The sequence below is a fragment of the Haliotis cracherodii genome, unplaced genomic scaffold (genome assembly GCF_022045235.1).
Source record: "Haliotis cracherodii isolate W230 unplaced genomic scaffold, xgHalCrac1.p SCAF_10, whole genome shotgun sequence".
In the NCBI taxonomy this organism is placed as follows: Eukaryota; Metazoa; Mollusca; class Gastropoda; order Lepetellida; family Haliotidae; genus Haliotis; species Haliotis cracherodii.
In genome coordinates, this window is record NW_027266265.1 from 10,089,306 (window position 1) to 10,115,592 (window position 26,287).

Here is a 26,287-nt window from a genome sequence, read left to right on the forward strand (position 1 = left end):
ATTCACTGTGGACCATTCGCTGCCATTCAATTGATATTCTGAGCGTGGTAAAGCTTTTTTTCTTTTACAAAGAGGGAAACATTAACTGCTGAATTGAAAAATGTCAGCGCCCATGAAACACATGTATTGCTAGACAGAGTGGCAAAACGCGGGAATGTTTAAAAATGTTTCAGGCGAAAGCGTAGAAATTTGGAGATCTAGATCTACATGAGCATCATACATCAAACAAATATTTGCAATGTCTGAAATTAAGAGTAGAAAAAACATTCCAGTTCTCATTGTTGAGGATCATCATGAGGTTTGCAACTGGTTAATATTCACTCTTTGCGTTATAATGTGCTAGTTAATGATAGACATCATCGCTTTATTGTAAGTGAAGCGTGAAGTAGTTACTGTATATCCTCTATTTGACGCCTGGTTCTACTAAAGACCGGGTCCATCATTTGATGATATTTATTTTCCCTGCTACATAAACTTTCAGCATGTAGATCTAATGATTACAGTATTCGACTTAATAAGCGCCCACGGCGATATTTGCTAATATATTGGCTAGTAAACAATCCCAATTAGAACCCCTTCCAATTGATCGATGTACACAAGACTTATTTATTCGCGTATGATACGCACTCACGTGTATTATGCACCCTTAATTATAGGCAATTAAATTTTGGAAAAATATATCTGTCGTATATAATCATTTCAGGCTGTCGGCATAAACCACGACATTTATGATCTTTCAACTCTGTTTTTTTTTCCACCAAAATAATATTCTAATACGAGCCCCCTATTTCTAATTTTGAGAGCGTCCTGGGCGCTTATTACGTTGAATACGGTATACTCCCTTCACTTTTTAGTGACCGTATCCTGCAATTGTATCCATTGTATGACTGTAGAATTTGGTAAAGTATTGAGTTACCAATGTGCCTTGAATAAAGCGCCAGGATGTCGACCATTCTGAAGCATTTTATCCTCGAGCTTGCCTATTTCCTGAGAGAACGGGAGTCATACAACTGAGGCATTTATATTGTAATCGCGTCTTTGATAAAAACTGGCATCTAATCAAATCAATCTGGCAATTACTATTTTATAATTCATCTGTAAGAAAAACACACAAGCTTTCTCTTCAATTCACCTCCCATAAAAACATGGCAGAATCCAGTTTTTTCTGCACAGCGCTTGGGTTGTTGGCTTTTTGCTGTGCGGAGCTCTATTGTTTTGGTTTGAGAATTGAATCGTGCTTAAACTAGAGGTGTGACATTACACTCAGAAATCATTTCATGCATGAGTTAAGGACATCCAGAACCGTAGACATCCTGGCCCTTTAAACAGATAAGAGGCCGGGTCAACGGCTTGTGTGAAATTAATAGATGCCTAGACATCTTGTAGAGGATATGTGGTAAACAATTTCTTGTAATTTCATGATTTTACAAGCTCTTTAGATTCCCAATAACTTCCTTTCCATGTTTGAATTGTTATTTTCCTGTCAACTATATTCACAATTGTATTGTTTCCTTTGTCATTTTAAAATATGTTAAAGAATAATTCAGTATTGTTCATTCTAAGTGAGCCGTGAAGATCCGGGGTAGCGTAGGTCTTCAGCAACCTATGCTTGCCATAAAAGGCGACTTTGCTTGTCGTAGGGGCGACTAACGGGATCGGGTGGTCAGACTCGCTGACTCGGTTGATGCATGTCATCGTATCCTAATTGCATGGATAGATGCTCATGATGTCAATCACTGGATTGTTTGGTCCAGACGCGATTATTTACAGACTGCTGTCATATAGCTGGAATATTGCTGAGTGTGGCGTTAAACAACAAACAAGCAAATCTTTTTCAAGGAAGGATTCTTTTTATTATGTTTAAATTTCAGGTTGTTCCCCACATTCATCGAAATATTGGATCAAAACACCTCCCATTCAGTGACCTAACCTTGGTCCATTTTGATTCTCATCCTGATATGCTCATCCCTGTCGACATGCAGGCTGACACAGTCTTCGACAAAACAGCACTATATGAGTAAGCAGCTCTTTCAATTCTTATACTGAAGTTTACTTCTCTACTGATTGCACAGATGGCCCTGATATCTATGGTGCTGCAATGACTGTGCAGAGAAGCATCTGCTAGGCATGCCATGGTTCGAATCCCGGTTCGCCCCGATTCTGTTTTTAGGTTTGTCAGCACTAAAACTGATGCAGGTCTCAGACATTTACCACTTCAGTGAAACCCACGAGCACGGGTATGGTGCTGACAAACCTAGAAATATGATCGGGGCGAACCGGGATTCGAACCCACAATCATAAGTTTTGGCATGTCCAATAGACGCAACTCTGCACAGGGAATCGCGGGGCCTTGGACAATTGGTCCACCCATGCCCCCACCTTGATAAGTAAAATACTGCATTTCAGTATTTGACTGCCGTAGGACTTTATTTTTTTAAATGGAAATAAAACCGACATGTGGTATACTTTAGGATGAAGCAGGCGGTGCCTGAGAACCAAGACTACCGGTATTATTTTTTTTAACCTTATTTGTGTTACAGTGCTTTGAGTATAGAGAACTGGATCCTACCACTAGTGCACGCCGGCCACATCAAGGACATCTACTGGTTGAAACCACCCTGGTGTACACAGATACAAGACAAACATGTCACGTTTTATGTCGGCAAATGTTGTAACACTGGAACCATCAGGTGTGTAGCCACTCGTAAAGACCAGGGATAGAAATAGCGAATCTCACCCTCGTGTCTTTTGATATCAAATATATCAACACGAGTTGATAAAAGTCGGAAAACTCCGAGGCTTGCCGAGGATTTATTCCACTTTTATCAATGAGTGTTGATATATTTGATAGAAATGTCATTTGATTGTGACGTCATGGTAACCAATGACGTCACAATGGTCTGCAAAGCATTGTGATGCAATTTCATTGCAGCGATATCTACAGTGTGGATATCGCTTGATCTCACCCAAGCGATATCTCCTGTGAGAGCCAGTTTTGGATGATAAACGGTCTTCAGCAACCCATGCTTGTTGTAAGAGGCGACTATGCTTGTCATAAGAGGCAACTAACATTTGGTTTTGGTTGGTTGGTTTGTTGTTTAACACCGCACTCAGCAATATTCCAGCTATATGGCGGCAGTCTGTAAATAATCGAGTCCGGACCAGACAATCCAGTGACTGACATCCTGAGCATCGATCCACGCAATTGGGATCGATGACATGCATCAACCAAATCAGCAAGCCTGACCACCCGATCCCGTTAGTCGCCTTTTATGACAAGCATAGTCACCTTCAACTAACAGAATCAGGTGGTCAGACTCGCTGACTTGTTTGATGCATTTCATCGTATTCTAATTGTATAGATTGATGCTCATGATGTCAATCACTGGATTGTATGGCCCAGACTTGATTATTTACAGACCTCTGTCATAATAGCTTGAATATTGCTGAGTGTGGTGTTAAACAACAAACAAAAAAACAAACAAACAAGGAAGGTAGCCTTTGAATAGGGAGTTAATGGTGTGAAATGTCAATAACCCAATGATTGACTAAAACACAGATTAAGCCGTGATTATGTAGACCTGCTCAGGGGCCGATTTTCGACCGCAAGTTTGAAGCAAATGTCAGTAAAAAAATTCCTAAATCGGAATAAAAAATTTCCCATTTCTTGTTTATATATATATATATTAACTAATAACTCATTTGAAGCCTTTGTAGAGATAACAGGGCCAATAAATAGGATTTGTTTGCTTGTTGTTTAATGCCACACTCAGCAATATTCCAGCTATATCGGCTTTCTGTAAATAATCAAGGCTAAAGCAGACAACCCAGTGATTGACATCATGATCATCGGTCCACGCAATTGGGATACGATGACATGCATCAACCAAGTCAGCAAGCCTGACCACCTGATCCCGTTAGTTGTCTCTTACGACAAGCACAGTCACCTTTTACGGCAAGCATAGGTTGCTGAAGACCTATTCTACCCCAGATCTCAAGGGTCCCAATAGGAAGAGGATGCAAAGCTTACTGGTAGTTTTATGTTTTTGCATTGAAGACAATCTCAAAATACGATGTTAAAACACCTCTGAATTTTAAAAAAATTGAAATAAAGACTTTTTCCTCCAATTTTTATGCCAGGGACACTTAGCATAAATCCCTGTTAAATCACTACATTGAATGTTTATTGTGGGACGTATGGGGCAGTACGTGTGTCCAATGCCTCATTCTTGCCACATTCAAATAGTGCCCCTTGCAATGTCCATTCTTACACCTATAAGTGCTAATTACCAGCCCCCCCCCCCCCCCCATTTGCCCAGTGTCCATTACAAATTACTTACCGTATTCGACCTAATAAGCGCCCCGCTCTAATAAGCACACACGGCGATATTTTCTAATATATTGGCTAGTGAACAATCCCAATTAGCACCCCTTCCGATTGATCAATGTACACAGGACTTATTCATTCGTGTTTAATACGTATGTTATATGCATTCTTAATTATGGGAAATTTAATTCTGGAAAAAATGTTTCTGTCGTATATAAACATTTCAGGCTGTCAGCATAAAACACGAAATTTACGATCTTTCAACTGTTGTTTTTCACCAAAATAATATTCTAATAAGAGTCCCCTATTTCTAACTTTGAGAGCGCCCTGGGCGCTTATTATGTCGAATACGGTAAGTGTTGGCTTCCATTGTCTATTGCTAATCACCTATCAGCGGCATTCATTCACCTGATGAAGGAGTAAGCATATACTCCGAAACGTTGTGTTCCTCAGAATAAAGAAGTTGACATCCATATATTCTCTTCCTTATTTGAATCACTTCCAAATGCCTTTCAAAGACCTATTCAAATAGTACTTGGATTATGAGTTATATATGTCACAAGCGGGGTGTACAAGATGTTAAAAAATATTAAAATTGTTTCTTCTTACCACCTTGCAGAACCACATGCACAGAGAGCTACTTTGTGAGCGAGACGCTTTATGTTCCTGAATCTGAACTAGTGGAGAAGAAACTAGTATCGCTAACTGTCATCACCGTTGTCCCGGAAAAGTGGTCAAATGTTGCCACGGTAACAGAAACTTCACAAGTTAGAGTGAACATTGTATCAGGAGAAACCGAGTCTGGTATCCTGGATAAGTGTCAATCTCAAGATGTGAAGACGAAGACCGAGGATGAATGCAGTAATTCGCCAACATCACCCAAACGGAGAAAGACTGACGAGCCTTTAAATGATTACACTGATAAAAATTTATGCTCGGAACTAAATCAATCTTTATATTCGTGCCTAAAGGAACTTGCAGAAAGACTAGACAGTAAACATTTTATTCTGGATATTGATTTAGACTTCTACTCCACCAAGAATCCATTCCAGGGAATGTACACATCACAACAGATGGCCTTGCTGAAGACACTGTACAAGTATTCAGGCCCCGAGGAGGACTCCAGTCAGGTGTGTGGCGTTGGCAATTCTTTATTGGTTTGTGTACACTACTTTCCTGACAATCTCATTGACCGCCTCCGTGGTCTAGTGGTAGAGCGTCCGCCCGGAGAGCGGAAGGTCCGGGGTTCGATCCCCAGCCACGTCATACCAAAAGACGTTAAAAGATGGTACTTATTACACTGTCTGGCGCTCAGCATTAAATGGCTGAAACAAGGACAGGGACATATTATGATTATTATCATGTCAGAAAGACCTTTCATCCGACCAATCAGAGCTTCGCTTACCAGATCATGAAAGTGACAGTCGGAATGTGATTTCTAATCATGCAACCCTGGAAACTTTAACATGGGGTATTCCGAACGATAGTTACTGGTTTAACGACTGAATCCATACAATCTAGACCATATATTTGCCATTCTAGAATGTTCTTTTGTTCAGGTTTCAAATTTTTAATTGAGAATTTAGTGCCATAAAGCATGAGAAAGCTGCCTTCAGATTGGCTAATGTCGACTTTTTGTCAGTCCTTCCATTGGTCGGTCAAAATTCGCGCAAGGTCGGTCGGTGATGGGATGTCCTCAGATTTTTGTTTAGCGATAGCGAGAACTAAGATCTGATTTTAGTGAGATTGCTTTCCTCAAGACCGCCTCATGGTTCATGAAAAAAAAAAGATGGTGCTTGGTGTTATTCTGCCTGGCACTCAGCATTAAGGGGATAAGACCAAGACTGGTTGACCCGGATTATATATTCTGAGTCCAAGTGGGGTATCCATGTTAAACTGCTGTTTGGTATCTCAGTAGGCTAGGACTAAAACGGCATTAGTCTGGACTAGTACGCGCACACGCACCCACACACACACACATGCACATGCACACACACGCACACACACGCACACACACGCACACACACGCACATGCAGTAATCGTTAACGTGAGGTTATACCCATTTCAAAACATATGGACACATTGTGGCGTTGTCGCTGTTTTTACCAACGAATCTAGCTATGGCCTGGTTTCAGTGAGAGGGAAATCAACAAGTGCTCAGATTACATCACATAAACAACGTTTCTCATCCAACAGGTGTGACAGCCTTTCCACTGTGTATTTGATTGGATGCTATTACTAATGGGTTGTCATTTAAACATGACATCCCCACTGCATGGATCGATGCTCATGATATCAATCATGTGATTGTCTTGGTCCGAACTTGATTGTGTACAGACTGCCGTCATATAGCTGGAATATTGCTGAGTGTGGCGTTAAACAACCAACCAACCAACCGGGGTAGAATAGGTCTTCAGCAAGCCATGCTTGCCGTAAAAGACGACTATGCTTGTCAGAAGATGTGACCAACAGGATTGGGTGGTCAGGCTCGCTGACAGACCGCCGTCATGTAGCTGGAATATTGCTGAGTGCGGCGTTAAACAAACAAATCTTTTCAAAAGTGACAGCAGCAGCACCATCACTCCTTTGACAAACTCAGCACAGAATTCCTCTTGTGAGAGTACAGTAAATGGGCTGGATGGCTTATTCAGCATCGTTCTATTTGAATGAAAATATATAAAGCTGGTATTGAATGAGCCTAGTGTGTAAAGGTGCCTGTAAGTTTGTTTTCAATAGTCCTCATTTTTCAAACGTTTTGAAATTCATTTGTTTGCCCTGCCCCAAATTTTGATGCATATATTAGTGGACCATGCATCTCCTATTTCTGCTTCATATTTGAAATGTAAAAGGCGATTATGCTTGTCGTTAGAGGTGACTAACGGGATCGAATTGCGTGGATCGATGCCCATGATGTTAATCACTAGATTGTCTGGTCCAGACTCGATTATTTACAGACCGCTGTCATATAGCTGGAATATTGCCGAGTGCGGCGTTAAACAACAAATAACCAATCATATTTGATAATAACCCTGGTTTCTGTGCGGTTTCCTTGCCAGGCCATACAGAGATGTGTATCTCAGAGACAGAAACAGCTCTCGGAACTGAAGTCGGCCATCATGACTCTATCCAAAGATGCTTCTGCAGATGTAGATATGGAAGTGTCAAGGTATGTAAACACCTAGGTATGTTCATCTTCCCGAGGCAAGAGAGTTAAGTGACTTTAAAAGTCCAGTTTCCACCCTTGCCGAACTTGACTGGAATTCCTGGGCTCGATTGTAGCGCCACATTCCACCTCTCGTTTTGCTTGCATTTGTTTCAAACAAAATGGCGGCGCCCAGTCAAGACGATCTGATCGACAATCAAGATCTATATTGTGAGAAAACAGGTCTTACATCGCCAAGTGCATCAAATCATGTGAGCACCTTGATTAAAAACTTGAAAAGGTTTGGAAAATATCTGTTGACAACGAGTTGGCGGTGCACATGCTGTGTAAATCCTGCAATCGATCGAAATCTGCATGAAAGTTTACGAACTGGATTTCGATTTCAGTGCGCGATTTGATTGGACTATGCACAGACTCGTTAGCCAAGCCAAAATGTAACTCCATAATACCAGCCTAGTTCGGCAAGGGTGGAAACTGGACTTTTATAGTCAGTTAACTCTCTTGCCTCGGAAAGATGAGGTATGTTTTGTTCCAACTGAAATGACTGGCCCCTGTAGCACCACATTTTGCATCATAGGAATGTGTCCCTCAGCCATGTAAGGATCTGTTGAACCCCAGGGCTAATGATTAAACTGTGGACCATTAAACTGCAACATTAAAACTCACTTGCTTATTTACAGTAAACGTTTATATTTATCTTTTAATCTTTTAATTATCAATGCTGAATTGGGAAGTCATTCAGGCTGCAACCCCCATTTTGGTTTGTGGGATTTGGTGTCTACTCAGAGGGTATTTGGGACTCAGCAGTGTGGTACGCGGGACACAAATAAAATCTTATTTTGAACGCAGATTCAACATTTCAACATAATGATGTACATAAGGCTAAAAAAGTAATAGTCTTTGTTCTCAGGCACCGCCCGATCATCATAGAGTTTGCTGCACTTTTCATTTTTATTTCCATTTTAAAAACAAAACAAACAAACCCTTAAATATTTCAAGTTCAAAGGTATTTTAATCATCAAGGAATACATTTTTGTCAGGAGTCCCTTTCACAGATTAATGGTATACAACTGTTTGTTTGGTTACATAGCTGTTTATTTGATTACACAACTGTTTGTTTGTTTACATACTAGTTTGAACAACAAAAAAACAAAACAACACAACTGCCCACCCGCACTATATTTTCAAAAGCCCTTGCCTGAGAACCAATTCTTTTATTTTTAAAGCCTAAATATTATATTTTTTCAGTAATTTAATTTCAAATTGAAACTTTTCTCAATGTTTTTTGAGGTTTGTGTTAAGTAGCACATGTATTCGGGATTGCAGGGATGGGGGGTTTGGCACCCTTTAGTTTATGAGCGTCACAGTATAGCCCTGTTTAACATTGCAGAATGCTGTGCAGCATTTTTGGTGGTTTGGTTTGTGTCAGTTGATTTTGTTGTCTTGTTCAACAGCATTAAACTTTAAGCTTGAGGGTCAATAGGTACTTGCCATGACCCATTTTAATACATTGAGGATTAATGTTGTTATAAAGCAGCAAACCTCAATGACCACTTGGTGTGCAGAGCTGCATCCCTTGGGCAACCAGCAGCTGATGATCATCAATTCAAATCCAAGATTATTCCTGGTTTTTTTACTATGTTTGTCTGCAGATACCATTGCTTCTGGTTTCACCATAGTAGTGAACATCTTAATGTTTGTTTGTTTTTTGTTTAACGCCACACTCAGCAATATTCCAGCTGTATGACGGTGGTCTGTAAATAATCAAGTCTGGACCAGACAATCCAGAGATTGACATCATGAGCATCAATCCACACAATTGGGATACGATGACATGCATCAACCAAGTCAGCGAGCCTGACCACCCGATCCCGTTAGTCGCCTCTTACGACAAGCATAGTCGTCTTTTATGGCAAGCATGGGTTGCCAAAAACTTATTCTACCCCTGATCTTCACGGATCAGTAAACATCTAAAACCTGTTTCACTTCTGGCTTTCCTTCCACATCAAACCAATAACGCTCACATTCACCCAATGTCATTCTGAGTTATCTCCCTTAGATGTGCAGAGGCGATGAGCACTGGTAATATCGGGGTAGCTGTATTTGTCTTGGAGTCATTGGTTTTCCAAATGTTACAGACTGGAGATGGTGTGCGAGCTAGTGTCAAGTTTCCAGGGTTGTGAGCCTGACTTTGATATATTACACGATGCTGGGTGTACGATGGACGACACCGAGCTGCCACATCATGTCAGCTCGGAGAAGCAGATATGTGTACTGGTTCAGGAGACAAAACAGATCCTGGAGGCTTTGCCCAGACCAGCTCTCATCACCATGTCCAGGTGAGAACTCCCACCAACTGTACATGTCTAACCAGCATCACTGGAGACTAGGGAACAAGTGCTGATTTCAAGACAGTGTTAGATTTGACAAAATTTAAAGTGTTTTTCATAATTTTGCACAATTTAATGCTGGTTTGTAAATTATTGAAAGTCTGGTTCAGATAGTGTCCCCATGGAGATTCCAGGCCTACCTGTTCCACAAAGCCATCTTAGCGCTCTGGTGATCGTAACTCCCATACTTGGACACTGGCTTGCGATAGCTGTACCGCCACGATCGCTTTGTGCAAGTTGGCCCAGGCCTACCAGTTCCACAAAGCCATCTCAGCGCTCAGGTGATCGTAACTCCCATACTTGGACACTGGCTTACGATAGTCGTAGCGTTAAGATTGCTTTGTGGAATGGGGCCCAGAATTGGTTGAACATCATGCTTGTTGTGAGAGATGACTAAAACAAGGATTGGGTGGTTACAATATTGCTTTTAGACTCTCATCCAACACATAGATACAATGTGTGAAACCCATTTCTGGTGTCCCCCGCCGTGATATTGCTGGAATATTGCTAAAAGCGGCGTAAAACCATACTCACTCACTCACTCATCCAACACAACAATCTCTGGTGCTTAAACTGCTCTAGACTCCTAGTCACTGCGAATGCTTATGGCATGAATCTTTGGATTGCCTCCTCAAAAACCCATGATTTACCCAGTGTGTGTATCTGTCATGTTGTGACAGTAATGCAAAAGAACATCTACGCCTTCACTTATACTAAGGTAAATTGTTTTCTGCAAAGATTTGTAATTCTCAGTAGAGGCTCAGTAGCGCCAGTCCCATAAAATCTTATGTATACCCAAATTTGTCATGACAGCCCATGTCAGGGTATTACTGGGTATGTTGGGGCGGTGGGGTAGCCTAGTGGTTAAAGTGTTGGCCCATCATGCCGAAGACCAAGGCACGATTCCACACATGGGTACAATGTGTGAAGCCCATTTCTGGTGTCCCCCGCCGTGATATTGCGGGAATATTCCTAAAAGCGGTGTAAAACCATACTCACTCACTCACGAAGTATATTGTTTATGTTTATCACTGAGTGATTCGTTGTGTTATGTCAGGTCGAGTGACGACGACTACTGCCCACCTGATCAGGTAGACTACATCGAGGAGGCAGTGTCACTAGCTCTAGAGGAGGTGTATGTGTACACTCAGGTCCAACAGCACTACCTGGACACTGAGGACGGACCAGTCGTAGGAACGTCGTGTTGAGCTCCAGAGCAGATGTATATGTCTGCAACCACATCCACAATCACGGACGACGGACCAGTCGTAGGAACGTCATGTTGAGCTCCAGAGCAGATGTATATGTCTGCAACCACATCCATGAACACTGGATACTGCAGATGGACCTTGTCACAGATGTCCCATCAGATTGGCTCTCAAGTCAAGTCTAAACAGCCCAAATGTTCAGAAGTCCAGACTGAACACTGGACCTCAGTCAGACCACTACTGATAATTCTTGAGCAATAGTAAACTGACACTGTGTCAGGGTGTGTGGAATCCTGCTTTGACATTAGGGCGACAGATGCGGACTATTTTTCATCATTCTGCATGATCATCTCATTAAATCAGCTCTTAATTAGTGCTCGCTACAGAAAGATCTGAGGACATCCCATTACGGTCACGCTAGAAAGACCTTTCATCCTACAAATCCGAATGGAGCTCACTGTTGTTGTTTTGGTTTTATTTTCAAAATAAAATAAATACATTTACACTGAATATACAAAAGTATATATTCTTTTGTCAAGGTGAGTTTGTCCCTTTTTGATAAGGAAAAGGGGATAATTTGTCTAAAAACAGGTCTGAAATTCAGTTATTAAATTCCAACAGACTTGTTCCAGCAAGACTAAAACCAGTGAGTGTTCAGACCAATGAGTGAGTGAGTGAGTTTGGTTTAACGCCGCTTTAAACAGTATTCCAGTTATATCGTGGCGTGTCGGCTTAATGAGTGAGGAAAGCCTGAAGTCATGCAGGTCTCGGACGTTTACCACTTCGGTGAAACCCACGAGCATGGGTATGGTGCTGACGAACCTAGAAACATAATCAGGGCGAACCGGGATTCGAACCCACAATCATAGGTTTCTGGCATGCCCAAGGGATGCAACTCTGCACAGGGAATTGCGGCGCCTTAGACGACTGGGCCACCCGTCCCCCCGTTCAGACCAATGAGCACTCAGGTTACATGTCTATGTATTCACAGGTGATGGAGGAACGTAGTATTGCCTACATCTATGAAGTATTGGCGATGATAGCATTGAGTAATATGGTAACTATTAGAATGCACCTATGCATCCTAATGAACTTCTTTGTATTCAGGCTCACTGTCTTGGCTGATGCATGTCATCGAATCCTGATTGCGAGGATCGATGCTCATGATGTCAATCACTGAACTGTCTGGTCCAGACTTGATTATTTACAGACCGCCGTCATATAGCTGGAATACTGATGTGGCGTTAAACAACAAACAAACTTTGTACTTGTTCCAAATCACTGTGGACTGGGGTTGGTGAACAATAAAAAATGTGCTTTCTAAATTTCTGTAAAAAACTTGAACATCTAAATAATGGGTTAAAAAGAACAAAAGATACTGTACTGTATCATCTTGCTCAGCAGACATATACAATATTTATTGACCTGTACATTTATTTACAAACAATTCTTAGGGTCTTCCATAATTTCACTTATTAATCCCCTTTTGTTTTTTAACCTTCTTGGATACAACATTCTCAGCATGCCCAGTTTTCTCTCCAGATTTGTGTTTATGTTTCTTCTTCTTCTTCTCTGGTTCTTCCTCTGTTTCATCTAGGCCATGTTTTCTCACCAGTGTGTCAAGAAGATTCAAGGCATCCTTGTCGTCAGAGTCCTGGAACAATAAGCTCAAAGTTACTTTGAGGAACAGCAGTCCAGGAACACGCAATGTCTACTGATGATTAAAATTGAAGTCATGTGATCCTGGAAGTCATGTGATCCTGTGTTTGTCATACCCTGACATTGATGACAGTTGCTCTTGATATCAACCACTGGTTTACAGTCTTTTCGTGACATACAGTCAAGTCCCGTTAATCTGCCATGGTTGGCTGCATATGATTATGTCAGATTAATGAGTATGTCGGATAAACGCAATTAAGTTGTATCCACGTTCGTGATCGAAAATCGGACAACTACACAACAGATAATGATACAAACACGTAATAAAAAAATATAAATGGAATATTCATATGTTATGTTACATTGCTAGCGGAACATGTTTCCTAATCATGCAACCTCTAAAGTTCAACACAAAACAACTGTTACGGACTGTATGACTGTATGACACGAGCTGGGTACTCGCGGGCAGATGACCATGGAGTACGCTGATCACTGTGTCGGATTAACGAGACTGAATTAGTGATTTCGGTAATAAGTTGAAAATTAGGTGTGTCGGAGTCAGAGTGCAAGACTTCGGATTAACGGGTCTAAATAGCACTGATTTAATCAGTTCCCATTTTAGTGTCGGATAAAGCTGATCGTCTGATTACCAAGACTTGACTGTAGATTGTTAGAAATAACAAACTGGCTGCCATGTAAAAAATTATTCACTGATGCACATACCTACATTTGTACAACAAAAAATACCTGATTGTCTGAATAGGTCAGCATTCTGATCCGTTTCTTCAATAACCAACACAGCATGACCCAGCAAATGTTATCAATATCGGTAACATTTGTACAAGCTTAGGGTGCCTGTATGCTATCAGGTGAGCTAAGTTCAGGAGGCCTGTGGGCTGTCCAGTGAGCTAAGATTTGAGTGCCTGTATGCTATCAGGTGAGCTAAGTTCAGGAGGCCTGTGGGTTGTCTCGTTTGTTACCTCTTGTTTTGTGACCGTCTGCTCCTCATCATCTGGAGACCATTTATTTCGGGACTTGTCAGCTTGCATTTTGTTTCGTTTACTTTTATCTGCCATCTTGTTGGTCCAGTCCTTCTTGTCAGTTTGGAATAATTTGGGTGGGTCTCTGGTCTGGCTCGACATCTTGTTCCACGGTTCGGACTTGTCTGGTCTGGGCTTCTTGGGGAATGCAGGACCTAGGGAAAAGAAACATTGCTCATGTACAGTTACGGGTCAATCTCACTAAGATCTTTTACTCTGATGGGACATCTCTCTGCATGAAGATCTGAATACGCCTCCACACAAGGTCACATCAGGTGAACTTTGTCATCAGCCAATCAGCATCGAGAGCTTCTAAATTCTAGGTATGAATGAGCGAAGCATTCGGGCAAGCATATCAATTTTCTGATTTCAAGACATCGAAGACAAACAATAGCGATATGTTCCGCATGTAGATAAATAAGGCTGCACCATCATATTGTAGATATTTTATACACTGTCGTTTCTGAGCATCATGGCATCTACGCCTAAATTTCAAAATGTGTTGGTAAAAATATGAAGCTTAATTGTATGAGAAAGTTGACATCTGATTGGCTAAAAAATTCATGCAACCTTCATATAAGATTGGGCAGTAAAAGTTCACTCAGAGTTCATCTGATGCAACCTCCTATGGAGATGTCCTCCGGTATCGTATCGGAGTAAGATCAGCATAAAAAACTTTTCAAAATCAGGGTAAAATTGATGATAAACATGATTAATTCAGGATCCTAAAGTTGGCCTCTTCATGCTGAATATGAAAATTGTCAGAATCAATACCATTTCAGCATAAACTGATAAACTTGACTTCACTTTAGATGTATTTTAGATGAAGAGTTGAAGCAACAAGCACTTGCTAGATAATAGTACTAGCACCTTTACCGATTTGTTAGTTGATTAATGCCACACATTCCTGCTATATGATGGCAGTCTGTAAATAATCAAGTCTGGACCAGACAATCCTGTGATTCACATAAGCATCGACCCATGCAATTGAGATACGATGACATGCCTCGACCAAGTCCTGTGGGTAACCGGGTCATACTTAGTACCCACCCGACACGAGTTACCCATCCCAGCCCTATTAGAAACCCATTGAAAATATAACTAAGTGTACCTGAATCGTCAAAGAAGTCTTTGAAGAGTTTTCTCTTCTTTGCCGTGACTCCCTGCTGCGACATCCACAGCTTGCGATGAGTCTTGAACTGAGGTATGGCAAGGTTCCGGTGGACGAAATGTCCGAACTTATTACTGTGGAGTCTATCTTCATGTCTGGAGAGCTCTTCCGCAATCACAACCTTCTGTTGTGCAGAGCAGCTCTTCCACATGGACTCCAGGGTTCTGCTTCCATTCCGGTCACAACTGATGTCGAGGAACAGACCCTGTCGGGAGATAGAGTAACCATGGTTACATTGCGAGAGTCCAACAGACATTTAAAAAATCACTACCAATCTCATTAAGATCAGATCTAAGTTCTTGCTGCCGCTAAACAAGGATCTAGGGACATCCCATTATGGGTCACGTCAGAATGACCTTTCGCGAACTTTGACCGACCACTGAAACGACTAACAAGAAGTCAACATCAGCCTTTTAGAAAGCAGCTTTCTCGAGCTTTACTGCACTTGTTTCAACCTGGCAATTTCCATTTCTGACTACTCTTGAAAAATATGTTGACACAGTTCTCGAACAAACGAACAAACGAACATTCCGGAATGTCTAATATATGGTTGCGTTGTATGGCAGTGCTTTCCATGTACTTTGCAAAGCCTCCTCCATTCAAATGTTTATCCCCCGGAAGTGAGAGATAGAGGATACTTATGACGGAACCAGTCGTACGGGACGTAACTGTCATTCAGAATACCCCATGTTAACATTTTTGAGGTTGTACAATTTGAAAACATATACTGACATATACTTGAAATCATGATCTGGTAAGCGACGCTTTGATTGGTTGGATGAAAGGTCATTCTGATCCGTAATAGGATGTCCTCAGATCTTTGTGTCGCGATAGCGAGTACTAAGATCTGATTTTAATGAGATTGGAATCACTACTATTATCATTGACCAGAGAGAGCTTCACACAACATTGCTATTCATGAACATATGCCTTACTGACATGCTGAGCTCATGGTGTGGTGATATGAGTTTTATGTTACTTTCCCAGATTGCATGTATTGCACTTATTTATAGCTTTGTTTGTTTTGATTGTTTGGGGGGGCACGGGTGGCCCAGTCGTCTAAAGCGCATTGATTCGCTCTGCAGAGTTGCGTCCCTTGGGCACGCCAGAAACCAATGATTGTGGGTTCAAATCCCGGTTCGCCCCGATTATGTTTCTAGGTTTGTCAGCACCATACCCATGCTCGTGGGTTTCACCGAAGTGGTAAACATCTGAGACCTGCATCACTTCGGGCTTTCCTCCCACATTAAGCTGACATGCCATGATATAACTGGAAAACTGTTAAAAGTGGCCTTAAACCAAACTCACTCACTCACTCAGATTGTTTGTTTTTTAACGCCGCTCTCAGCAATATCCCAGCTATATGACGGCGGTCTGTAAATAATCAAGTCTGGACCAGACAATCTAGTGATTGACGTTATGAGCACAACGACAAACAAAACTTCAGAGACAGTTCAGAAAGCATTCATTGTTTTTATCCACAACAGAATTAGAACAATTTATTCAAGATTCCCCATATTTAGCCACGAACCTTAAACTTCTGCAGCAGCAAATCTCTCATCTTTTCTCCAACAGTTTCACTCTCCCAAAACACGTCGATGACATGACTGCCACACCGATCACATGCCACCAACTTCAGCTCAGCTGGTTTCAGCTCCAACAAACTGCTCACAACCAGTTTGGACTTGCCAAACCTAAGCAGATTCTGCATGAGGACAGAGCCGTGGTAGTTGATGGTGGTGAGCTGTTGGGGGGTGGCTGCTGAGGGGGAGGTTTTCTGAAGCAACATTGGTATCAAGTGTCAAAAAGTTGGTTAATGAAATCAAACATTTGGAGATTGTTCAGGACAATTATTGTTGCAAATATCTCATTTTCCTTCCAGAAACACATTGTTACCTGAGGATTAAATAACTCACTCTGTGGTTGATAGTTTGAACCGAGGTCTATGCCGTAGGGTCACAATGACACACAATTAGCCTTCAGATCATCATTCTAATCAGCTTTATAGACAAGTTTGGGGTACTGGGAACCAACCTCATCCCATAACAGATAATTGATAAAAGATCATTCAAAGGATACGGTATGATAAGGACACATTTTGGCCCACAGGATCTACATGATTTAAGAACTAAGCAAATCTTTTGGAAATTGTTATGAGAAATCGATTTTGATCATTTCAACACATGCTTGTTTAGTACTTACAACAATACTAAATGCATATGAAAGGCTCAAATGTGTCTGAAAGGCTGATTTTAGTAGTTTTCAGTAAAATTTTGAAAATATTTGAACATGAGGAAGTTGCTGACACACACTGTTTTTCTTACACGCAGACAATGACAGCTAGATTTTCTCTTGAAATTGAAATCAATTTTTATCACTCATTTTGAGCCATTTTTGTCTACCTGGAAATGCCTAAAGTAAAAACCTTGGAAGTAAATGAGTGACTGAGTTGGGTTGAATGCCGCTTTAAACAGTATTCCAATTATATCACAGCTTGTCAGCTTCATGTGGGAGGAAACGGCTTCATGTGGGAGGAAAGCCTGAAGTGATGCAGGTCTCGGACGTTTACCACTTCCATGAAACCTACAAGCACAGGTATGATGCTGACAACCTAGAAACATAATTGTGGTAAGAGGGATTCGAACCCACAATCATAGGTTTCTGGGGTGCTTAAGGGACGCAACTCTGCACAGCGAATCGTGGAGCCTTAGACAACTGGGCCAACCATGCCCCCTTGGTTGATGCATGTCATCTTATCCCAATTGCGTGGGTCGATGCTTATGTCAATCACTGGATTATCACCGTCATATAGCTGGAATATTACTGAGTGCGGTGTTAAACAATAAATAAACAAACAAACAAACAAACAAACAAACAAACAAACAAACAAACAAACAAACAAACCTCTGCCTGGTCATTGTCAGACTCCTCTGTTTTATAAAACACCTCGTACGTTGACAGAGACAGAAGCAGGGGAGCCAGGGCGGTCTGTCGGCTGTCAGGGGCATCACAGTGGAAGGCCTCCATCAACCTCTGGTTCAACACAAGGCAAGAATGAGCTCCACAACTAAGAACACTATTACCCAAAACACAATAGCATTTACCAGTCAAACCCCGTCATCTCAAACCTGGATGCGTTGAATTCCCAGTATCATGATTTCAGTATATAGTCCCAAGATTTAAAAAAGTTAAATCCTACCCTTGTCTGAGAACAAGTTCCATATTACAAAACGTCTTACGCTCTCTATGTCACAAATATTGTAAAACAAATGGCTGTGTGTGCTGCCATCTGATTGGTTGACAAATATTTTAAATTCAAAACCAGGTAATCACTTCGTCATGACTCATGGCAATGTTTGGAGAGAGTCACATCCAATGTGTGATTAATGTAACTGAAACAATCTGTGATGGTAAATTCTACCTTGACATTGAAGAGTGCTTGATTCTGATTGGTTAAAATGAGGTATCAAATTTCCACTTTCTAACTTAAGCCTTTTCACACATACAATGTGGACAAGTATACGCTGATAGCCTAAATATCAATCCATAAAAACATGGCTGCCAATAACCAATCAGAACTGTATACTTTCAATATAGAAACATAATTGGATGTTTTTGGTGACGATTTTGACTTCCTAGACCTGAACCCTGACTGGTTCAAAGATGAGATGACAACACTCAAAGGGCTACTAATCGACTTACCCTGACAAATTTATCTTGTCGTGTGTGATTTCTCTCACAGCCTGACGCCAGCTTTGACAGGAGCCCAACATGGTGTATTGCCAGGATGTCTTCCACATATTGCGTCAGCTCATCAAAGATCTCCTCGAACTGGAATAACCAGGGACAAAACTCACATTATATTGTTGTTTAATTCTTTCCTGAGATATCAACATTATGTGTACAAGTCCAGTTTACGAACAGGTGGGTTAAATTTTGTAATTCCCACATATTCTCACAATCTTTACATTGATTATCTGTACCTTTTCTCCTAATACCCATTGTCATATCTTTCCCACTCTTAGATGCGATCATTCAGCCATCTGCGTAGCCCAGCTACATCTATGGGGAACAACTTACTAGACACTTCCCTCTCAAAGATAACGTTGTCCAATATGTGACGTCATAATGTTGCGAGCTGATATTCGAATCTCCAGTAATGACGTCATGATAGAACAACGTTTTATCGTGAAATTAACCAGGCATTGTTTATCATTGTTCTTTGTGATTTATCGTGTAGCTTTTATTTCACAATATACCACTCAACACTGAACACTGAGATGTAAAAGGCGACTAACTGGATCAGGTGGTCAGGCTCGCTGACTTGGTTGATGCATGTCATCATTTCCCAATTGTGTGGATTGATGCTCATGATGTCAATCACTTATTATTTACAGACCGCCGTCATAAAGCTGGAATATTGTTGAATGTGGAATTAAACAACAAACAAACAAACCTCTGAGATAACCCATACTGTTATGAAACTCAGAAACAAAACAACTTTCGGAAATGTTTGTTTTTTAACAGTGGAATATATCGAACACTGAAATTCAAAAATTATGTCTGTTATTCAGACAAACATGAAATATGACAAAAATAAGTTTTAAGTCACATTACCAGTTCTTTGTCAGTGACCCGGTCAATCAGTGTCTGCAGAATGTAGTTGGCTGCTCTGTCAACAGCATAGTTGAGTAGTCTCCCCTTGAATATGGCCTTGAACACCTTGCCCTGACCTTCATCCCCAAGACTCACAGCCACAATCTGTTGTACCAAGTAGGACCCCACTTCATTCCGCACTAACGCAGGTAACCTAAGGAGTACACGGCCAATCTTAAAACTATTGATTGAAACACTTTTGTTACAATATTTGCTATCATTTTATTTGAGGAGATTGTTTTTTTACATCTTCCCGAGGCAATGTAGTCAACTTGACCATAAAAGTCCAGTTTCCACTCATGCTGAACTAGGCTGGAATTTGTATTTTGGCTGGACTAACGAGTCTGTGCATAGTCCAATCAAAATCGTATAACAAAATCAACATTCGGTCCAGAAACAACATGGAGACTGCCATCAGATTTCAGTCAATTGCAGGATTTGCAGAGCATGTATACTGTCAACTAGGCATCAACAGATATTTTCCAAATCTTTTCATTTTTATAATCAAGGCACTGAAGAGATTTCATGCACTTTATGAGGTAAGACCCATTTTATCACAATAAAGACCTTGATTATCGTTCAAATTGGCTTGACTCGACACTGTCATTTTGTTTGAAGCAGATGCAAGTGTTGTGAGAGGTATGTTATTTTTATGGTAAACACTCCACTCAAAACATCTTTCAAACCCTCAATACCTCTACAGCAACTGAGATGAAAACCAATGCCATGAAATAACATGGTCTACAAGAGTGAGTGAGTGAGTTGGGTTTAATGCCGCTTTTAACAGTATTCCAGTTATATCACGGCGTGTCAGCTTAATGGGGGAGGAAAGCCCCAACTGATGCAGGTCTTAGACGTTTACCAGTTCGGTGAAACCCACGAGCACGGGTATGGTGCTGACAAACCTAGAAACATAATCGGGACGAACCGGGATTCGAACCCACAATCATAGGTTTCTGGCGTGCCCAAGGGACGCAACTCTGCACAGCGATTCGCGGCGCTTTAGACGACTGAGCCACCCATGCCCCCTGGTCATGGAAGTGTGAAACACACACTAAACATGAATGACCTTAGCATTTATTGCCAGACTGAGCTAGATGACTTAACTTCAGAAGAGACAGAAAACTAAGACAAGTCAATCTTGGTCCATTTAAGAAAGATTTTGACAAGAAAAGTTAATCTTAAAAATATGTGATTCTAGACTTCTGCCTTACATGACTTCTGTGTCCTCTCCTTCCTTCCCACTTTCTTCCTCCTCTTTTGGCTGGGTCAGTCCACTCTTCTTCAAAATCCTCTTGACATATTTGCGACAGGACTCAGGGTCTCGTTGCTTTAAGATGAGCAGGATGGTCTGGAACACAGGACTAGAACTGGCGTCCATCAGGTGACCTGAAATATATTGTTCCGAGGTGTTGAACAATCTTGTTGAAATCAGATCTCCGATACCCTTTGCACGAAAATCTGACGACCCCTCCTCAGAAGTTAGCATCAGTGTTGAAGCTTCTAAACCCTCGGGACAAAGAGGTAAAGCATTTAGAGCAGCATATCTGATTTGTATATCTGAAAATGAACTTAAACAGGAAGTACGGAAAGTAAATAAAAAAGGGTTGTCAGATGTTCATGCTGAGAGGAATAAAGGAGGAGGAAACAATCTGACTTTGATCATGTTGATGAGAGATGTCTAATACATTCATATTTAGTTCATATATTAGGTATACCTAGAAACCTTGTGTATCTGAATATATCCATTAGGGCTGGGAAGAGTCAAATTTACTACCCGGTTACCCACACCCCTATTACCCGACCCTACCCGGGTACTCGCTGTTGGTGTCAAGAGATAGGTACAAAATGTCCGACTGGTAATAGTTTGACAGTAGCCCTGGCAGAATGATTTTAGATACAGGTATAAGACGATGTGGTCATGCATACACTGAAGTTGACAGAAGTTTTAGCTTTGTTCAAACATATTTAAGTCACAAGGAACGTGTTCATAGTCATGAAGAAATGCGAACATTAGAGACTTAAAATTGTCGTGTAGTCACATAGTGTAGTTATATAGTGAATATTTGTCATGAAACAATATATCACGTGACAAACCACGGGTCCAGGTAGTCCTACGGGTACCCGGGTCCTACTCAGTACCCACCCGACCCAGGTACCCGAGTTACCCATCCAAGCCCTAATATCCATCAACATGACCGTTTTCCTTTTTACAGAAACGGCTCCCTGTGAGAACCAAGCCAGTCCACACACATCTGTTGCAGTTATTCCTATAACTCATATATATATATAGATAGATGGACGGACGGACGGACGGACAGACAGACAGACAGACAGACATGAGGGAGGGAAGGACGGAAGGAAGTTTTATGACTCTTGTAACAATATTCTAGCAATATCACAAGCAGGACACCAGAAATAGGGTTCACACGTTGTACCCATTTGGGGAGTTGAACCCAGGCTTTCAGCATGATGAGTGAACACCTTTACCACTAGGCTACCATACCACTCTGATCATGCCTACAATAAGCAGGTACATGTACAGTGAAAACAGAAGCTTGTACATCTTACCTGAATAGTCACAAAGCGAGAACACTTTCTTGACAATCTTCTTAAACCATGGGCCATATTCTTCCGGGGGATTGTTTTTCTTTGGCCACACTTTTTCATCTGTTGTGTAGATAAGAAGATGTGATTAGAATTATGATATAAACATTATAAAAACATCCTTTAGAGTTAATTCATGTTTTAATTTTTTAACTTAGAAATATGCATGGATAGCAGAATAAGGGACTTAACCCTTCTTCAGAAGGAAAGGGGGGGGCCCAGTCTTCTAAGGCACCGCAATTCACTGTGCAGAGTTGCGTCCCTTGGGCACGCCAGAAACCTATGATTGTGGGTTTGAATCCTGGTTCGCCCAATTATGTTTCTAGGTTTGCCAGCACCATACCCGTGCTCGTAGTTGTCACCGAAGTGGTAACCGTCTGAGACCTGCATCACTTCGGGCTTTCCTCCCACATTAAGCTGACACGCCGTGATACAACTGGAATACTGTTAGAAACGACGTTAAACCCAACTCACTCACTCATAAGGAAAGGAAACAGCCTCGCTTACTACCAGTGTGTATGCGTCATGACTGTCTTGGCTATTTTGTTGCCAAATCCTCTTTATTGTGGGATAGTATTGCTGTAGAGATATTGGTTACATCAGTGATACATTAAAGATATTTCATTAATCGTACACACACCTTTCGCCTGCGCTTGAGACATTCGACTTCTGATGATATCCGTCGAGACATCCACACCTCCCAACACTTCTAGCAACACTCGTAAAATATGGCTGGCATAGGTATCAGTCAACATTGTCTCAAGGTTCTCACTTGAATATTCACAAAACTCCAACAACAAGTCTTTAACCGATTTCTCCTCATTATTGTCGGAATTGTCTCCCCCTTGTTGGATACATTTTGGAGACAGAGCAATAATATTCTGAAACACATGGCTGGCAAACCTATCTGTTGACACAGTGCTCCAGTCCTCGCTGAATGCCGACAGTAGCTGTGTGATGTGGTGTGGTTGAGCATTCTCTAGAAATCGCTCAATAAACCGACTGACTGTTTGATTCTGGGACACTTTAATGGCCTCTGATTCCATTTGAGTGAAGACATTGTTGAGAAACAGATCTGTAATATATGACAGCATTCTTAAATCCTGTTTGCATATACAAAGATTTGAATGACCATGTATGCCACTATGTAAGTAAGCTACGCGATAAATCGCAAAGAACAATGAAGAACAAAGTGCGATATATTTCACGATAAAACATTGTTCTATCATGATGACATTTGTGGAGATAAAAAGAAATAAATGACTCATGGTCGTTGTTTATGGTACAATAAAACACTACAGGGAGAATAAACCATGCTGTTCCCCTCTTGGTTTATTCCCCCTGACGTGTTTTATTGAACGATAAACAACAACCACAAGTCATTTATTTCTTAACTTAGCAATACTTCAGCCACAGCTATGGGCTTGTGTGTAACACAAAAATTAGCAGGTACAACACATATTTGGTCACAAATAATGTCATAGTACTGTTTGTAAAGATTGGAAGCTACAAGATCTATATCTCATTTTAGTCACCTTATGAGTAGTGCACTTTAAATAGCACTGCATGGAGGATCAAACTCCCATTGCTAGCTATAGCTAAGCTAGGTTAATGATTTAATCTAATTAACCAACACTTTACCATGGAACCTTGGGCGTTCTCACAAATAATTAGCGCTTTACCAAGTGATCACTACCTGATTGTTTACCTTTATGATCATGCACAATTGCCATTTTCTCTGCGAAACTCATTGGATCAATGTATTTAAAGAGACATCTAACCTATATCCCACAACTAACCCTAAGTATCATAAAGGGGTAGCAGGTGGACAGGTAGCCTAGTGGTTAAAGCGTTCGCTCATCACGCCGAAGACCCGGGTTCTATTCCCAACATGGGTTCAATGTGTGAAGCCTCTTTCTGGTATTCTCTGCCGTGATATTGCTGGAATATTGCTAAAAGCGGCATAAAACCAAACTCACTCACTCATAAAGGGGTACCTCAAACTAAAGATCATAAAGAGGTGTTTGATTGGCAAGAGGTGCCCAACCCAAAGGATCGTGAAGGGGTGTTTGATCGGAAAGGGGTACCTTACCATAATGCTATCCCCAATGATCACAAAGCAATCATTATTGAAAAGGGGATCCATGGGCTAATGAAATAGTTAGGAATGGCATGAAAATGGAGAATGGACTCATCCTAGGGTACCATTCTGTTTTGTGTTTCTGGCTTGGCTACATTTCGATATACAGAAACGTATCTGGGGTACCCAAGTTTGTAGATACTTTTGTTATATTGGAATTGAATGATCCTTACTTTCCGTGTCTTCACCTACCCCAACAACCATGACAACAGTATTAGAATTGAATGATCCTTACTTTCCGTGTCTTCACTTACCCCAACAACCATGACAACAGTATTGGAATTGAATGATCCTTACTTTCCGTGTCTTCACTTACCCCAACAACCATGACAACAGTATTGGAATTGAATGATCCTTACTTTCCGTGTCTTCACCTACCCCAACAACCATGACAACAGTATTAGAATTGAATGATCCTTACTTTCCGTGTCTTCACTTACCCCAACAACCATGACAACAGTATTGGAATTGAATGATCCTTACTTTCCGTGTCTTCACCTACCCCAACAACCATGACAACAGTATTAGAATTGAATGATCTTTTCTTTCTGTGTCTTCACCTACCCCAACAACCATGACAACAGTATTGGAATTGAATGATCCTTACTTTCCGTGTCTTACACTTACCTCAACAACAGTATTAGAATTGAAAGACAATAAGTAAAATCTATCTCTTTCACTTTCCTCAACAGTCTTTTTCTACATGGCATAATTTATGATTGGTTCTTGTATGTGTCCAAGGTGTTTGTTTTTCGCAGGTTCTGTTATCAATAAAGAGTTAAATTAAAATATGGTAGGTATTGGTATTTTCTTTGAAGGATCCATTGTGATTGTTATAAAGAAATAATCCAGAAGGTATACAAGCTGAGAAGGACAAGAGGTTCATTTCATAGTGGTGGATGGTGGTTGGAGTTGATTAGCATTATTTTTTGTTGCCCAAATCCCCAAAGTAAGGCATGTAACCGAATAGTGACAATGCCCATTGTGATACTTCTGACTCCCAAAATTGACCAGACCACTCTTATTATCTATTTGTTTGAACGATGAACTAAATCATGGAGTTGTAGATATGTTCGAGGCAGTGTACAAAATAACTGCCTGCCTGCCAGTGGCTGGAAACATTTCTGTCAGGCTGCATGAATTTTTCCTCCACTATCTGGCAGATAATTTAAGACTACTTATGTTTTACTATAACTCCTTGTAGATTCACAAGAAATTGATTGCATTATATTAACTGTATAAAGACGTAATATATCTCTTATCTTTCGTGATATTTCAATGTTTATAATGTGTGCAGAAAACTGGAGATGGAAAGGCAACACTTATGGGTCACGTTCAGGCCCAAGAAGCAGGATAGTGATATCTATATATGGGTCCGTTGTTTCAGTAATATCACTATCCTGCTTCAGGGTCACCTGCCCGATCGTCTTGTTGGGTTATAAAATTGTTTCAAACACTGGTTCGAGGAGTCTTGCAGTGAACCTAGATCATTGTTGATTGGCTTGATGAAACATGTGTGTGACTGTCAACAAAACACACCTTTCTCTTCTCCATCGATATCTGTCAGCGTTTCAAATACTCTCCGGTAGTAATCTAAGGTGTGGTCATTGAGAAAGCCAAGCTTGTTCTTCCTTGTCTTATTTTCGTTCGGCTTCCTAGGATTCATTGTACATTGGTATCGAAAATTTAGAACAATAATTCACGGTCTAGACACTTAAACACTACACGTGCGGAGAAAAACCGGAAGTTTACAGCAGGATTGGTATTTGCAGATTCTTAGTGATACTTTCGTATAATCAAATGCATTTTCCTACCTATAGAAGTGGTATGTAATAAAAATCATTCAATGGCGTAGATATGTGCGGTTATGTTCAATTACATCCTCCTCACAAAGAGCACTTTAAAACGTAAATGTAGAATACGAA

At 40.9% G+C, this 26,287-nt stretch overlaps 2 protein-coding genes across 2 annotated transcripts; one reads left to right on the plus strand and one right to left on the minus strand.

Moving 5' to 3' along the window:
* Nucleotides 1-118: 118 nt before the first annotated feature.
* LOC139454047 (UPF0489 protein C5orf22 homolog) lies at nucleotides 119-11,520 on the plus strand. The gene is made up of 7 exons (XM_071235536.1): nucleotides 119-298; nucleotides 1,872-2,017; nucleotides 2,541-2,690; nucleotides 4,947-5,457; nucleotides 7,385-7,494; nucleotides 9,630-9,830; nucleotides 10,939-11,520. Exons 1-7 carry the CDS (start codon nucleotides 239-241, stop codon nucleotides 11,087-11,089), a joined length of 1,329 nt encoding a protein of 442 aa, XP_071091637.1. The 5' UTR covers nucleotides 119-238; the 3' UTR covers nucleotides 11,090-11,520.
* Nucleotides 11,521-12,457: 937 nt separating this feature from the next.
* LOC139454046 (nucleolar protein 9-like) lies at nucleotides 12,458-26,091 on the minus strand. Its single transcript, XM_071235535.1, has 11 exons — nucleotides 25,902-26,091; nucleotides 22,863-23,297; nucleotides 22,187-22,285; nucleotides 20,830-21,004; nucleotides 19,577-19,769; nucleotides 18,662-18,790; nucleotides 17,864-17,992; nucleotides 16,491-16,736; nucleotides 14,900-15,164; nucleotides 13,729-13,943; nucleotides 12,458-12,743 (listed from the first exon to the last, which is right to left on the minus strand). Exons 1-11 carry the CDS (start codon nucleotides 26,026-26,028, stop codon nucleotides 12,558-12,560), a joined length of 2,199 nt encoding a protein of 732 aa, XP_071091636.1. The 5' UTR covers nucleotides 26,029-26,091; the 3' UTR covers nucleotides 12,458-12,557.
* Nucleotides 26,092-26,287: the final 196 nt, after the last annotated feature.

Bases quoted from the DNA above. Each gene is read 5' to 3' on its own strand.
- LOC139454047 (XM_071235536.1), top strand. From the start codon at position 239: ATGTCTGAAATTAAGAGTAGAAAAAACATTCCAGTTCTCATTGTTGAG. The intron at 2,018-2,540 runs GTAAGCAGCTCT...TTTGTGTTACAG, and splicing joins GACAAAACAGCACTATATGA to TGCTTTGAGTATAGAGAACT. The intron at 9,831-10,938 runs GTGAGAACTCCC...GTGTTATGTCAG, and splicing joins GCTCTCATCACCATGTCCAG to GTCGAGTGACGACGACTACT.
- LOC139454046 (XM_071235535.1), bottom strand. From the start codon at position 26,028: ATGAATCCTAGGAAGCCGAACGAAAATAAGACAAGGAAGAACAAGCTT. The intron at 18,791-19,576 runs GTAATGTGACTT...TGGTTATTCCAG, and splicing joins GGGTCACTGACAAAGAACTG to TTCGAGGAGATCTTTGATGA. The intron at 15,165-16,490 runs GTTCGTGGCTAA...ATCTCCCGACAG, and splicing joins TGCTGCTGCAGAAGTTTAAG to GGTCTGTTCCTCGACATCAG.